A 14,734-nucleotide genomic window follows, 5' to 3' on the forward strand; every position below is an offset into this window, starting at 1 on the left:
AACCTGGTATAAATTTATAAACAGTTGCAATCGAAATGATTCAACCCTCATAACACACAAGCAAGGCTGGGCAGTATATCGACTTGTTAGGGTATATTGATATATTTTCATATGAGATATAGGATCAAAAATACACAGTTTATATTGATATAGTTGATGTTGCATTAAAATACACAAGCAGTTTCTTCTGTAAAGCTTCTCTCCTCTCTCTCCCTCAGCGCTCAACCCCGACCCCATGTGCTAAGTGCTAAAGATATGGTCAGCGGAACAAGAAGGTTTCAAAAAGCTGCTGAAACCCAATGACCCAAGATACTGGCCCCTGCAGAAGGCCCTTACAAACTGGAAGCTCGACATAAAGGGACTGGTTGCTAGAACAACCGTTAATGGGAGCAAAGGTGTCAAAGCGGTGCAACAGAATAAGAGGCTGAGGGGACAGTGCCACTGGTGAGTGTGTATACAATTAATGTTATTATTATAATGGACAAATTCCACATCCAGAAATGTAAATTTACACGTAAGAGACCATATTTTATTGCCTTTAGCAAACAGTTTTAATAAAGTTGGTCAATTCACCACTCTCTAAAACAAAAAGGTATTCAAAATATAACAGCATCTCATGTCTCTTAATTGCATCCTCATCTCCTTCACTTCGCGTCTTTTCCTTGTGTCATAATGCCCCCCCCACGGAGAGACCCAAGGAGGAGAGAAGAAACTGAAATATGTTTTTATAAATGAAGCGTTATAAAATCGGTGTTTCACCTGCACATGAAGAACAACCTGCATTTATACTGTGTCCTGCTCAGAGGCACAGGACCATTAATATATATATTATATATTATTTATTGATATTCAGATTGTGAATTCATTATTTAATAATCTTATCCTCTTACATATAATCTTTTATGTATATTCTACTATTATTATTATTATTACTACTACTACTACTACTACTACTACTACTACTACTACTACTACTACTACTACTACTACTACTACTACTACTACTACTATTATTGTTACGTCTTATATATATATATATATATATATATATATATATATATATGTATTGTGTTTTTTTATCCTTAACCTTTCCTCTCCTGTACTCCTTATGTTAGTCTGTCCACATTTTCTAGGGTTTAGGTCAGAGCTGTGAGATTGTTTTGGTGTTTTCCTCTCTTGTTGTTTCTCTCCTCTCCTGGAATGTTCATTCAAGGCCGAGAGAGGATCTCTGTTCCCCAAAACATAGAAACCTAGACTGTGTAAATGATGATGCATCCCTTTGCTCTGGGCCAAAGTTGGTTGTGCTCCTTTTGTTCTTCAGAGCTACAGTGAAAAACAGGTTTTAACCAGACAGTGGAAGAAGGAGACCTGTACTTCCTGTCCGGTGTTTCCCAGCAGCCTGACTCGCGCTGCTTTCTCACCTTGTATCCGTTGTCTTCTTTAGGATTGTGTGAGGCGGTGATCATCACTCCGGCCGCCGCTCCCAGCTTCTTCACGGCGTACGGCTGAAACAAACACACAGGTAGTAATGAAATGCTGCCGGCGTGGGCTCGGGGCAGCTGACTGCAGCAGGAAGTGATGCGCTAGTGCTTCCTCACCACGTACGGCGTCGGCACAAACGTGGAGAAAAGATGAACAGGAACGTCTCTGCTGAGCATCACGGCCGCCGTCAGCTTCGCCAAACTGAAGCACACAAACACAAAGAAAACTGAACTGATGGTTTTATATTCAGGAAAACAGCTTCTCAAAGTGTCCGACTGTAACGCTCTTTGTGAGTGCCGTCAGCACCGATTCATGATCACCGTGTGTTCATGGTTACCGCTGACTGCTGCAGCCGCTCTCCTCCTGCCCTCTGGTGTCAAAACCCACAACCACTCCTCTGCTGCTGAAGTCTGCAAAATACCTGGACAGGTACGAATATAAACCCTGAAGACAGACACAGAATAGAGATTTAAAAAACAGAGGAAAAGGACTGTGCTGTGGGATCAATACAAAAACTAACGATTATTATTATCGGCACAGAAGGACATCAAAAGAAAACCCGTTCCATGTGCTGACAGTAAAATAAACACGAGCGGCACAAAATGGCTCATAAAACGAGATTTGCAGAACCGTCGAGACGACAGGAAACGATGGAGAGACGATGCAACAAAAAGGTGCAGTCCGGATTCCACCGGGTCGCATCTTCACCGCAGAGGCTGAACTTTCAGGGTCGTGCAGCGATTAAAGTTCGTACCTGAAGCACTGATTCAATTCGATTTTATTTATATAGCGGCAAATCAGAACAACAGTTATCTCAGAGCGCTTTTCATAAAAGAGCAGGTCTAGACCGAACTCTGTGATGGTATTTACAGAAGCCCAACAGGTCCCACCAAGAGCAGCACTTCCTACTTTCCCTTCCGCCTGCTGGAGGATTTTCAGATCGTAACCAACTTTAGAAACAGCAAACGACAGATTTAACCGATGTCTCATATTTTAATGTTAAGAACACTCACCAGACGGTTCAGTCCAGACAAGGGTTGGGTGTCTTTTAAAATTTTACAATACCAGTACCCATAAAGTGATACCGATACTAATACTAATACTTCATTTTTATCGTTTTAGTTACATTTTTCATACTTTTGTTAGGCACATACGGGAAAGAAGAGCCGTATTACTTTCTCTTTCTTTCGGTCTGTTGTTGTTGCGTGTTTGGCTGCAATGTAAAAACCACACAAAGTGTCATTTTTTCCCCACAATCTGTTTACAAAAAGTATTGAATGAATGATGTTTTGATACTGGTCTGTTTCGGTCGATACCTTAAAAAGGTATCGCTACTCGATACCCATCCCTAGTCCAGACGCAGAACCGCACATTTGGCGTTGGCCTTAAACTGCGTCAGAGTGGCGGTTCCGGAGACGTTGGGATCTCACAGAATCTCGCGGGATCAAAACGTGACTTCAGACACAAACAAACATGGCGTCAGCTGGTCGACCTTTTATACACTTTATAATGTGAGCAGATTCACAAACTACAGGATCAGGGCCAGCCGTGGGTCAATAAAGTCCTGAGATGGTCGGGAGGCGACTCGGCCCAGTTATCCTCTTGTGTGGCATCATCTGCAGAAATATTGATTATTATTATTACTAACGTTTGGTCTCCGATACATCGTTCCTACGATTAACACAAGTTACAGTTTAGAGCTGCCGCTTTTCATCATCGATGATTCTGCGGATTATTTGTTCGATTGTTTGTTCTGTCTGAAAGAACGTCAGAACGTGACGAGCAAAGTCCGTCTCCGGAGAAGCGGATGAAGATGACTGAAACAACAAATCGATTCTAAAAATAGCTGCTAATTAACTTGAGTTGATCAACTAATTGATTAATGGACAAACCGTTGCAGCTCTATCACAGTTAGTCCAGCAGAGCAGCGACACTTTCTACAATATAAAAATTACAAAATAAAATCTATGAATACAAATATAACTAATTAGATTATTATTTTTCCCGGGAAATGTTCCTAATCAAAAACAACCTGCCGACCGTCTGTGAGCTGGACTGAACTCGCGACACTGAAGCGGTTCTGATCTGGTCTGACCTGTGTGGACTGGATGACGGTGAGGTCGTTAATCCGGTTGAATCCGGCGCCCATCGGCGCTCTGAGTCCCGCCGTGCCGAAGCTCATCCTGCTGCAGAGCCTCGTCCTCAGCTCGTCCACACGACCCGCCGCCACCAGAGACTCCACCTGAGCCCGAGTCCAGCGGTTCTGCAGGAGAGGAAACCCATCAGAGCCTGATCTCCCTTCATCAGCTGCTTCTATAAAACATTTAAACCAATCATTTGTTGACAGATTTACGTCTTCAGCAGGAACCAATGGCCTCGCAGCTGAGAGCCTCAGACAGGAAGTCAGACAGGGTGCTGGTTTGAGTCTGAACATGAGGTTTAATGACGATAAGAAAAATATAGATTAAACCCAAACTGATAGTTTAAAGAATGAATCCCTAGATGGTCTGAGCAGCTGGAAAAAAGAAAACTTCAACAACCATCAACAACAAGACACTGAGGTTGAAATAAGAAAAGTAAAATGTGTTAAAATTATTTGCATCGGTGCTTCGTTTTAATCCATATAACTATACAGCGCACTGTTTCGCATGGGACATTTATTACCGTTGCACGTCGCGCCTACGCTGTGTGAACACGACGCGATGATGATGCCGCTGTTTGCAAAGTGGAGGAAGAGAGAAAATAGGAGGGACGAAGAAGAAAGTGTCTTAAGTCTGGGATCGTTTCAAGCTAAAAGAAAACAACAACTCTGTAATGTCACAGTCGCCTCGGCAACAGCACGACGGTGTAATGTTACGCCACCGCCAAGCAAAAGTACTTCTTAAACAATGAACCGAAGCTTCGAGTACTAAAATCATCGTTTGCTGCAGCAAAAACCCAAATGAAGAAGTGTTGAAACAGTCGAAAGTTCATTCAGTTCTGAAAATCTGAATCCTATCAAACGGGGGGCCGTGGTCCAACGTGTGTCAGTTTAGGGGTCCTTGATGTAAAAAAGTGACTTTTAGATGTTTATTACAGAAACTGTGACCGAAACAGTCGTCCGTTCTGTCACTGCGTTACTTTTTTATTATTGTTTGTTTGAGAAGAGACGAATCTCCTTTAAATTTAATCGTACCCGGGTTGGCCACAGGATAGTATGCATCGGCTGTCCCTTTGCCACATGTTGTTAAGGCTTCCTAAAATGATGTGTTTCACTAATGGATGGAAATATAGTGAAAATAAATGATTCCCCTTTTTTACTGGGGACCCCCTGGAACCTCCTCAAGGACCCCTGGGGTTCCCCCGAACCCCACTTTGACAACCACTGCTCTACACGCCTCAGGTGTTTTCTCAGATTCAGACTGAACGACGTGAGACGAACGTTAAAACTGTCCTTTTATAGAGACTCATGGAGTGATTCAGAAAACATTATATATATATATATATATATATATATATATATATATATATATATATATATACATACATACATACATACATACATACATATATATAAAATACTTCATAATACTCGTGTTGACCGTATTCCTGATGCCTGTCTTATGGATTTTGGACAGGAGGACGGTGGAGCAGCAGGTTTCCAGATTAGAGTGGAGAAGAGACGGCCCGCTGAGCGTCTGTCTGGATCTTTTCCAGACTGCTGACATTTCCTAGCGGAGGTCAGCAGCAGCCGTGGCCTTTAAACACCACACAGCCCCGAGGTCACGGAGGTGCGTGTCAGCACGTCGAACACGTTTCATGTTTTCACATCAGAAGCTTCGGCCTCCACCTGGGCTCTAACAAACAGCTGATCAGAGTCAGTTTACCCAGAGTTCAATCTCGTGCGTGGGGGGAAGAAAGAAGCCGTCACCGGTGGAGCTCCGATGGGATGATTCGCCATGGCAACGGGTTAACAAAAAAGGCCCGGGCGAAGAGATATCAACGCCGGTTTATGCTGACTGTGCACATTTATCTTTAAAGAATCAGAGCAGGCGTCAACAAGTCAACTCAATAAAGCAGACGTACATTTAATAAATGATGAAAGAGCAGGAAACTGAGTGGGTGTTTATTTTAAATATATCTGTGGAGCTTTAATCATCGCTCAAAGACTCACAGACAATCTGATCCAGCAGTGACGTGTTCGGTGATCTGAGGTTAAAAGAAAGGAGATTATAAATTTGGCTCAGCAGCATTCGGCGGTTTATTTCAGCTGCTTCTTGTAGTTCATTCAGATCCTCCCTCTCTGACAGCGGCTGCACCCTGATGCTGCTCCCTCTGTTACATAAACATATATTATGTGCATTATTTCAGGAGTTATGGCACACAAAACGGGCCGTGGATCACGTCAATATTTTCCTGTTTCCCGTCTGAAATCTGTAACTGCTCCGGTATATTGATGGATATTTTATTTCCAATTCAATGACACAGACCGTCAGCTGTCAGCCAATCACAGGGGAACTTTGTGAACCCTGACGTTTAACAGCTGCCTTCGTCATCAGTATGTTAAACAATAAGTCTTTATTTTCTTTTATATATCAGGATTGGCTCTGAACTTATGTTTGTTTTCTTTTGGTCTGTCTTTTAAATGTTTGTAAAATGCTTTGTGTATTTGCTATATTAATAAATGTCCCTTAGAGCTGCAACTATTAGTCTTTTAATTGGATTTGTTGTCAACTGTTAAATTCAATAAATTAAATTAAATCGCTTAGAGACCTTTTCAAAGGAATGATGATTCCAGCTTCTTCAAAGTGAATATTTTCCGGTTTCCTCTGTGACTCCAGCTTGGGGAAACTTTTCAGGACAATTGATCCATTAATCGAGAAAATATTCGATAGATTAATCGATCATTACTAAAAATAATGTTTAGCTGCAGCCTTGTTTTGCAGGACAGAAGGTCAACAGAAATCTGAGTTTACAAAATACATAAAGCACATCAGGGTGGACTCAGTGGGCGGTGAAGCCAGCAGGATGGTTGGGTGGTGGATCTGAAGATCCAGCTGGTTCAAACCGCTGGTCAAAGGAAAATATTTTACCTGGACGTTGAAAGAAGGCTGGTTGGCTGAAGGCATTTATATAAGCACATCATTAAAACACGAGTTACACCAACTGTGCAGGCATTTTTTTCTGGCTACTCGCCACCTATAAAGCAAAACAGCTGAGTCATGCTGCAGTTTAATCGCCTGATAACCCACATTGCTGATCTCCATCACGACCCAGAGAGCCGCTGGTGCTCCGCACTGCGGGCAGCACTGCCTCAGTCACCCCGGTGCCACCCCGCTGACCAACACACCTTTGCATCGACACTCAGAACTCCCATTTAAAACCCCGCAACTTTTAGATTTTCTTGCATCCTGACCAAATTCATTAAAATGATGAGCACGATTTGGTATATTTTCTTAAGTAGTTTGTTCCAGTGAAACACTCGGCATACATAACTTCAACCCAGACGCCCCTGTTTTAAATAAATGTCCTTTTTTCTACCTGCTGCGCCAGCTCACAAAGTTTCTGTTTAGGGAAATAAAGGGCTATTTTAGTACGTAAATTATGCGCCGATTTAACCATTAATCATAATTATACATAATATACATGATCTTAAACCAGTATAACTACATCTGTCTACAAACAATGCAACTGCGTTTTAAAATGCTAAATTTTTCAGGGAGGTTTTGTGTGACGTTCCCGTAACGCACCACAGACCGGGGCTTAAGTCCCCAGCTGCCTAAACATCACGCTGCGACAGACGGACCGACGCTCACCTGGTCCCAGATCAGCCACTGGTGCACCGCTTTGTCCAGCCGCGGGTCGCCTGTGCTCTGACACCGCAAGTTGGCGTTCAGGTCCCCGTTAAGTCCGTTATCGTCTCCCATGCTGACAGTCAGAGTCGGGCTAGCTAATACACCTGCAGCAGGGCCATTTGACTGTCGGGTAAAGTAGCGAACAGCTAGCAGGCAGCCGGCTGCCGTGTGACGTGCTGCGGCGTTAGCTGTTAGCTGATCGGCTCCTGGACACACATCTCCGGCTGGCGGTGAACTTACACTGTCGCACCGAGGCTAATGTTTGCCACACGCTAAACCTGCACTACAAACTCAGGGAGCCGATAGCAGCCAGCTAACCTGAAGCTAACAAAGAGTGTTACTCGGTAAAGATACTCAGGACAGAACTATTAAAACTCCAAACACGCAAAGTTCCGAGGCGCCACCAAACACGACATCCGGTCTACTTCTAAAAATAAAAGCATTTTCGTCTTTGGAAGAATTAAAAGCATTTAATAGTTTTATAATTCACGTGTTAACATTAATTCTGACCTGTAATATCTGATTACAGCCGATATTACGAACACTAATAAACGTTTGTCCTTCAAAAATTAAAATTGATGTGCTCAAATTTCAAGAACATGATGCCCAACTTCCGGTCAAGCTAGCTTAACTTACAGTGAGTTAACCACTTTCAGGCCCCCAAAAGACACATAAAACCTGCATTGATTGACGATTTTGTCCAAAAATGACATGTTATCAGCTTATAAAGTGGTTGTGGCTAACATGTAAGCAAACAGCTGCCTTGTGTGCAGCTGTGTTTGTGTCACCTGATGAAGGCCAGTGTTTTCTCTCTGTTAGCTTTGTGTTCTGTCTCCACCTGCTCCTGAGGGAAACATCTGGCTCTTTAGCTGCTAAATGCTCCAGTATGTTCACCAGCTGCTCTCTAAGTTTGTCTTTTGGATTAAAGTGCTATATAAATTCAGCAATTTAGCATTTAATCAGACTAGAATAGATCTAGTTTTAAATAGTAACCACGCAGAAAGCTCCAGGTCTAAAAAGTGAAGCCTTAAAGAAGAAGAAGAGCCTTAAACCTGCATCCTCTCCAGCAGCCAGCAGGGGGCGACTTAAACCTGCGTCCTCTCCAGCAGCCAGCAGGGGGCGACTCCAGCGGCTGCAGAAAGAAGTGTGATTGTATAGAAGTCTCTGAGAAAATGTTGCTACTTGTCAGCTGATTTATTCCCTCAGTAAACACTTTCCTGATGAGTTTATGGTCTCAGTCGCTAGTTTCAAGTCTTCTTCAACACAGCATGATGTTCATTTAATAAATTATGGTCCTGTTTAGAGGAAAATAGACCATAAAGCAGGGGAGGCTTTAGGGCGGGGCTACAAACAGATTGAGAAAGCTTATCCGGAGTCGTCTGCTCATTTATCAGTATGTTTTGTTTTAATCCAGCTAATATCCCAGTTAACGTAATTTACAGATGCACCTTGCTAACCAAGCTAGCTAGCTCCTCCCTCCCGTCCAAATATGGTCACGTCTGGTTCCAAAAATGCCAAACTGGAGGCTTCAAAACGGTAGTCCACAAACCAACGGGTGACGTCACGGTGGTTACGTCCACTTCTTTTATACGTCTACTGTCTAAACCGGATTTCTTAAATGTAGGCTGTTGAATCCATGTTTTAATGTTTTTTGAACAGGTGTAGAAAGAGAAAAGTACAGGTGAAGCATTGTGCTGTTAGTGGTAGTTAGAAAGTGTTGTTTTCATCACCCTGAAATATTCATGATGATGTAATTAGAGTATTTTTAATGGAAAATTAAGGGGATAATTAATGGATTGTAATATAATGAGGTATTTGTGTGATTGCTTTTTGTATAGTTTAAATGGTTTTTAATGGGCATTAAAATACCCTTAATTTCTACCCCTAAAGGCCTTAGTTTTTTTGTTGCTAAGATGTAAATGAGGGATACTTTTTTGGAGTGTTTATCTGTTGTATATCCATTGATGTATGTATTCATGTATTGGATAATGTATCCATTAATTAACCCCAAATTTGGGTTTAACCCTGTGAAATTAACCAAGTGACAAAAATCAACCCCGAATCTGAACCTTAAATGAAAAAGAAAGGTAATTTAAAGGAGCAGTGTGCAGGATTTAGAGGCATCTAGTGGTGAAATGGCAAACTGCAAACAATTGGTTTGTCTGCTCCAGGCTACTGTAGCAACATGGCGATGCAACATGGAAGAGGACCCGCTGCTTCTACGTAACAAAACACCAGGATTCTTATTTTAAGGTGATGGTACACTACGGAAAACACACACTGCTGCCAATATAGCCACCTAAATCCTACACGCTGATCCTTTAAAAGGTGATCCGTACACTGTAAAGGGCTTTTTAACCAATAAGATACAACATGTAAATCAGAAAGATCTGGCTTAATGCATCCTAGAACTCTCTCTGTTCTGGACACAGAAGATGAAACTGACAAAAAAAAAAAAAAAAGTGTTCAAAAAGAACATGCGGCATGTTTTAATCTATTTAATCTATAAAGTCAGTTTCTACGCTGATGATTCTCCACCGTCCTGATCAGTTTCAGGTGTTCGTCCGTCTATCAGCTGACAGCTGAACTGATCTGTAAAGGCGTCCAGCAGGTGAGGGATGGTTTCCTCCACGCTGACGTCCCTCTGCAGCTCGGCGCTCACGGACGTCACTCCTTTACCTTCGATACCACATGGTACGATGTGGCTGAACCACGACATATCGGTGTTACAGTTCAGAGCCAAGCCATGAGACGTGATGTAGCGACCACAGTGGATTCCTAGAATAACATCAATACAGAGATCTCTGTTTCCAAAGGGTGAAATGCAAACTGAAAATTTACTAACAACATGAAGTTACTGATAGCAGTAATCAAAACTACTTTACAAAACACATCAGGCCTCATGCAAGAACAACTCTTTCAAACTGATTTGTTCTTAAGCAGAACGTACAAGGGATTTGGAAGAATTGCTTGTATTCAATAATTTTATCTTCAGCAGTGATCCGGACCTGCATTCCAGCCATGTAAGTTTGACTCGTGATAACTTAATCTAATGAAAGGTTAGAGACTTTATCCTGTCAGTTTGTCTCTTTACAAAGACAAGTGTTGCAGTATTAGAGCACCTCCTGTGGGAAACACTGAGGAAAAAGCATATTTTGACTATTTTAATTTATGCAATGGTATAAAAAGGCAAAATAAATGGTAAAAATGTGAATGGATTTTTTTCGGTATTCAGCAAATTTTTTCATTAAATTCTGTTTCGGCTTCAGGCTAGAATTCTCATTTCAGTGCATCCCTAACCGAAATCCACTCAAATAAACAGGAATAACTAAATTAAAAGAAAGATAAACTGATTTTGTTTAACAATATGTACTTTCTGCAGGTGTCTGTGCAGGTGAGCAACACCTGGTCATTTTCAAATCGGGCGAAATTTCTGCCAAATCGGTTGCTGTTTGCTGATCAGTTTAAGGCCACGACGTGATTTATTTCCTGATTGATCAACAATCTGGCTCTCGAACAATCAGTTGGAAATGTTGGTCGTCTGTCTGCAGTTTCAACAGTTCTATGGTTTCCCAACATGGCTGCTGTCCAAAGACCTGTTTAAAGCTGCAGTGAGCTTGTTTTAATGTTACTGCCGTAGTATTTTATTATACACGAATCAGTCCGACTTTGTACGCCGGTATGAAAAAACCTGACAGAGCAAATCAAGAAGTTTACAAAACAAGTACAGAAATGCTCCTGCATGAGGCCCAGTGACAGAGAAGTCGTACCGATGGCACAGATCTTGTTGTCCCCGACCCAGACTCCGGTGTGAGGAGACGTCGACGCCTCGATACCAAACCTGCTGCAGACGGAGATGATGGTCTTCTCCAGCTCACAGACGTACCAGCGAACACTCTGCGGGACCAGATCAGACATGAAGACGCGTCCGCTCACATTAACAACAATAAAGTCAAGAATAAATCAGGTCAGACCTTCTTGAAGCTGCTCAGGTTGAGGATCGGGTAGCAGACCAGCTGTGCCGGCCCGTGGAAGGTAATGAGTCCTCCTCGGTTGGTGCGGTGGACATCAGCCCCCAGCAGGCGTAGGCGGTCCAGCAGGGGGGCAGGGTAAGGTTTGTGCCGGATCCCGGTTGTGTAGACGGGCGGGTGCTGACACAGCAACAGAGCGTGAGCAGGACCGGACCGGTGCCGATTCACATAGACCCGCTGCAGCCGCAGAGCCTCCTGGTAGGAGACCAGGCCCAGACGGACCACCTCCACAACCGGCCTGCCGCCCTGCATCAGGACTTGAACCAGGACACAACACCCTGACATTAAAACACAAACCTTCAATTCAATCAGGAGTTTGTTGCCCTAATAGTGACATGAAGTGACCAGTTAGAGGTCTACGATTTGGACGGTTGGTCAACACCCCTTGGCGTTGTTATTCAACGTTTAGGGCTCCGCAGTCTAAGTTAGAAGTTAGTTAGTGCGCGTCTGTTAGCAATCTATTCAAGCTTCTATTTTTATGAAAGAGGAGATTTTCCCCTGTTGGGAAACACTTTGAGCTGATCTCACCTAATAAGGTATTTACATAACGTAGCGTAATATAAATAATAAATTGGAGAAAGACTGGAGAACCTCCTAAATGTATATCTCAACTTGTATCAACTTTCCGTTTTTCTTTTCTCCAGGGATGCACCGAATGTTCGGCCATCGAAATTAATCTGCTGAAAATAACAAAACAAGCACTTTTGGTGTTCGACCTAATCAGTTAAAAGACCGAAACATGTCGGCAGTGTGGAAGCATTTCAAAGAGGTGGTATTACGCTCACTTTCAGGTTCAAAATCTTATTTCGGGGTTGCAACAGGTTTACATGGTTTGATTTTCAAAAAACACCATATTTGTGTCATACTGCACGTTGCTGCAGCTCCTCTTTTCAGCCTGTGTTGAAGGCTTCGTTTTAGCTATGGAGTGATGCATCTTGTCTCTAAATGATCTTTGTTGGGAGTTGCACATGCTCAGTTCCTAGTTAAGGACTACTAGCCAATCAGAAGCAGAGAAGGGCGGGTCGGCGAGAAGCCGGTAAACGGCTCGGGTTCAGCCGTACGTGTTGCCGACCGGCTTGGCAACATGGACTGGAGCGAGAGTTTCAGAGCGGCGAGTTATTAATCTGTATCCATAAAGTTTTAACTGAGCTCTGTCTCTACATCACAGGAACAACTTTATGTCCACTGACTGCCTGGAGGGCAGCTAGTGTTTGGAAGGGAGAGGAGAGCTGTGTGCTGCAGCTCGCTGTTTTTCCACTGGTGTTTATGAAACGTATTTTCATTGTGACGTCACAAGAAAGGGAAGCGGCTGGACTACAAACCAGCTGTTTTCAGGCAGTTCAGAGCAGAGTTTCTGTGGGAGATGGGAACTCCCTTTGGGCTTTTTCACTTTGCAAACCTATTACATGCACAAAAAAAGATACAACTCAATAAAGAAGAGGGAAAAAGCCAAAAACCATAATACCACCTCTTTAAAGTGTCTGAGCCATTTGCAGACGCTGTTCTGCTGAACTGTCTCCAGCACATCCGCTCCATCTGTGGCTGACTTCTTAGATAAGAACCGCTTTGAGTGTTTCTGTCACTCGTCTGTGAGAAGGAGGTTAAGCTAGCCGCACCTACATTCGGAGTGCACGCGTATTCCAGCCTTTACGGTAAGTGAACCGTCCCAGAGCGGGCCGACAGGCAGGTTAGAGACTTTATCTCTTTACAAAGACAAGTGTTGCAGTATGAGAGTCCTGCCTGAAGAGTAATTTATATATACATAATTTATGTATTGGCATCACAAACATCATTCATTCATTTATTCAGTTCAAAGCTTCGCACACTAGAGCCATGGGGTCATTATAATCACGCTGCCTGTTTTTATTTATTGTCCACTTGATGGCACACTAGAGCAAATGAAGCACTGTGAAGCTCCGGCCCCTGAGTGAACCAACTGGATGGAAAGATTCAGTGCTTCATGAAGCTTCATCTCGCCATCACTAGTTAAAATAACTACATCATATACGTCAGTTAACTTATGTAAGTTAAATAAAAACGTTCAATGTTGGTTTTTCCTTTCACATGGGAAACAAAGACCGGTCTCCTGGTTAAAAGTCCTGTTTTGTGGCCCACCGTCCAACCGCCTCCTTCCTCTGACTTTACTGTTAAATATCATAGACTGTAGATAAAATAAAAACTAAACACCAAAACATTGATTTGACGCCATCTCTGATCTCTTCATCATCATATGACCCATAAAAACCTTTAATTAATCCTCAGTTTGCCTCTTTAAATACACAAATGCCTTAATCTTACTCGAGGCCTTTTTAAGATTCAGGGATTTCGGTTTACACGCTCTGACATATTTCCGTCGGGAGTTGAGGCAGAGCAGCCGGACGACGTCAGAGGGAAAACCAGGAAAGATTTTCTCCATAAAATTTGAGCCAGTTTTACCAAAATCTGTAAATATAGTTGTTTTCCGCCTTCTCCTCTTTTCCATTTAAGTGAGTTTCACAAATAAAACCATTTTCTGATATTTCACCACTGTGGTTGAGCTTCCATCAGGGCTGATGTTTGTGTATTCATTATAATTTCAGATAATAGTATACTATAAAACTGACCACAAGTATAGTTAAATTATTATTATGGGTTGTTTTCATTCATTAAATCCTTGTGCAAGAAAAATGGTGGTGAGAAAATGGTGGTGAGTCTCTAATTTGTTAATGTTAACTACTAACTGGTCAATAATCGTGCTTCAATCCATGAAGCAGGATTTCTGACAGTTAAATTATTACTTATTCATATTTGTGTCATCTTATATATATATATATATATATATATATATATATATACACACATATATGTGTGTGTGTGTGTGTGTGTGTGTGTGTGTAGGCTGTATCAAGATAAGATATTTAGGTTATAAATTAGGTTTTTCCTCTAAAAACTACAGATAATCCTTTAAAAATACGTTATATTACAATTACTAATATATCCATGCATCACTCCGTTACAGTCCCATTAAAAAGCGTCACCTGCATCATTACTAATGGGTAAATTTATTAAGTTTAGAGGTAACATATATATAAATAGATTAGGCTCAGTAAACGGATTCAACACTACAGCTCAGACTCTGTTAAATCACAGCTTCGTTTCTAAATCTGTTTCAGTTCAGGTGTTTTATTACCTTTTGCCCTCAGATGTCACGAGTCCTCCTCTTCCTGCTGCTCTCTGCGCGCCGCCATTGTTGTTATTCGCTTCTTCCTCGAAGGTGGATTTCCGGTCTTTTTTCCTCACTCGGCTGCCACCTGCCGACCGGAAAACAAAACCTTAATTTAAAACCTAAATTAATTTATTTTATTCATCATAAATTAATAAGCCCCGTTTCCACGCTTACTTTGATCG

The 14,734-nt window shown here is 42.2% G+C and overlaps 2 protein-coding genes across 11 annotated transcripts in view; one reads left to right on the plus strand and one right to left on the minus strand.

Annotated features, from left to right (window-relative positions):
• The window catches only part of LOC123972883 (transcriptional repressor p66-alpha-like), a 44,035-nt gene that overhangs the window by 18,900 nt on the left and 10,401 nt on the right, over nucleotides 1–14,734 (plus strand). The window lies entirely within an intron of this gene.
• Nucleotides 8,938–14,637, minus strand: lipt2 (lipoyl(octanoyl) transferase 2). Of its 2 annotated transcripts, none has more exons than XM_046052629.1 (4): nucleotides 14,517–14,637; nucleotides 11,291–11,604; nucleotides 11,087–11,213; nucleotides 8,938–10,094 (listed from the first exon to the last, which is right to left on the minus strand). In XM_046052629.1, exons 2-4 carry the CDS (start codon nucleotides 11,597–11,599, stop codon nucleotides 9,835–9,837), a joined length of 696 nt encoding a protein of 231 aa, XP_045908585.1. In that variant the 5' UTR covers nucleotides 11,600–11,604; nucleotides 14,517–14,637; the 3' UTR covers nucleotides 8,938–9,834. The 2 variants fall into 2 exon arrangements, with proteins under 2 accessions (XP_045908585.1, XP_045908586.1); XM_046052630.1 differs by having other exon boundaries at nucleotides 11,291–11,625; nucleotides 14,517–14,632.

This window comes from Micropterus dolomieu, linkage group LG06, assembly GCF_021292245.1.
Source record: "Micropterus dolomieu isolate WLL.071019.BEF.003 ecotype Adirondacks linkage group LG06, ASM2129224v1, whole genome shotgun sequence".
Classification (NCBI taxonomy): domain Eukaryota; kingdom Metazoa; phylum Chordata; class Actinopteri; order Centrarchiformes; family Centrarchidae; genus Micropterus; species Micropterus dolomieu.

Coding starts and splice junctions, on each gene's coding strand:
- lipt2 (XM_046052629.1), bottom strand. CDS start 11,599: ATGCAGGGCGGCAGGCCGGTTGTGGAGGTGGTCCGTCTGGGCCTGGTC. Junction 11,214..11,290: donor ACCTGAGCAGCTTCAAGAAG/GTCTGACCTGAT, acceptor CTGGTCCCGCAG/AGTGTTCGCTGGTACGTCTG. Junction 10,095..11,086: donor CAACAAGATCTGTGCCATCG/GTACGACTTCTC, acceptor ATGTTATTCTAG/GAATCCACTGTGGTCGCTAC.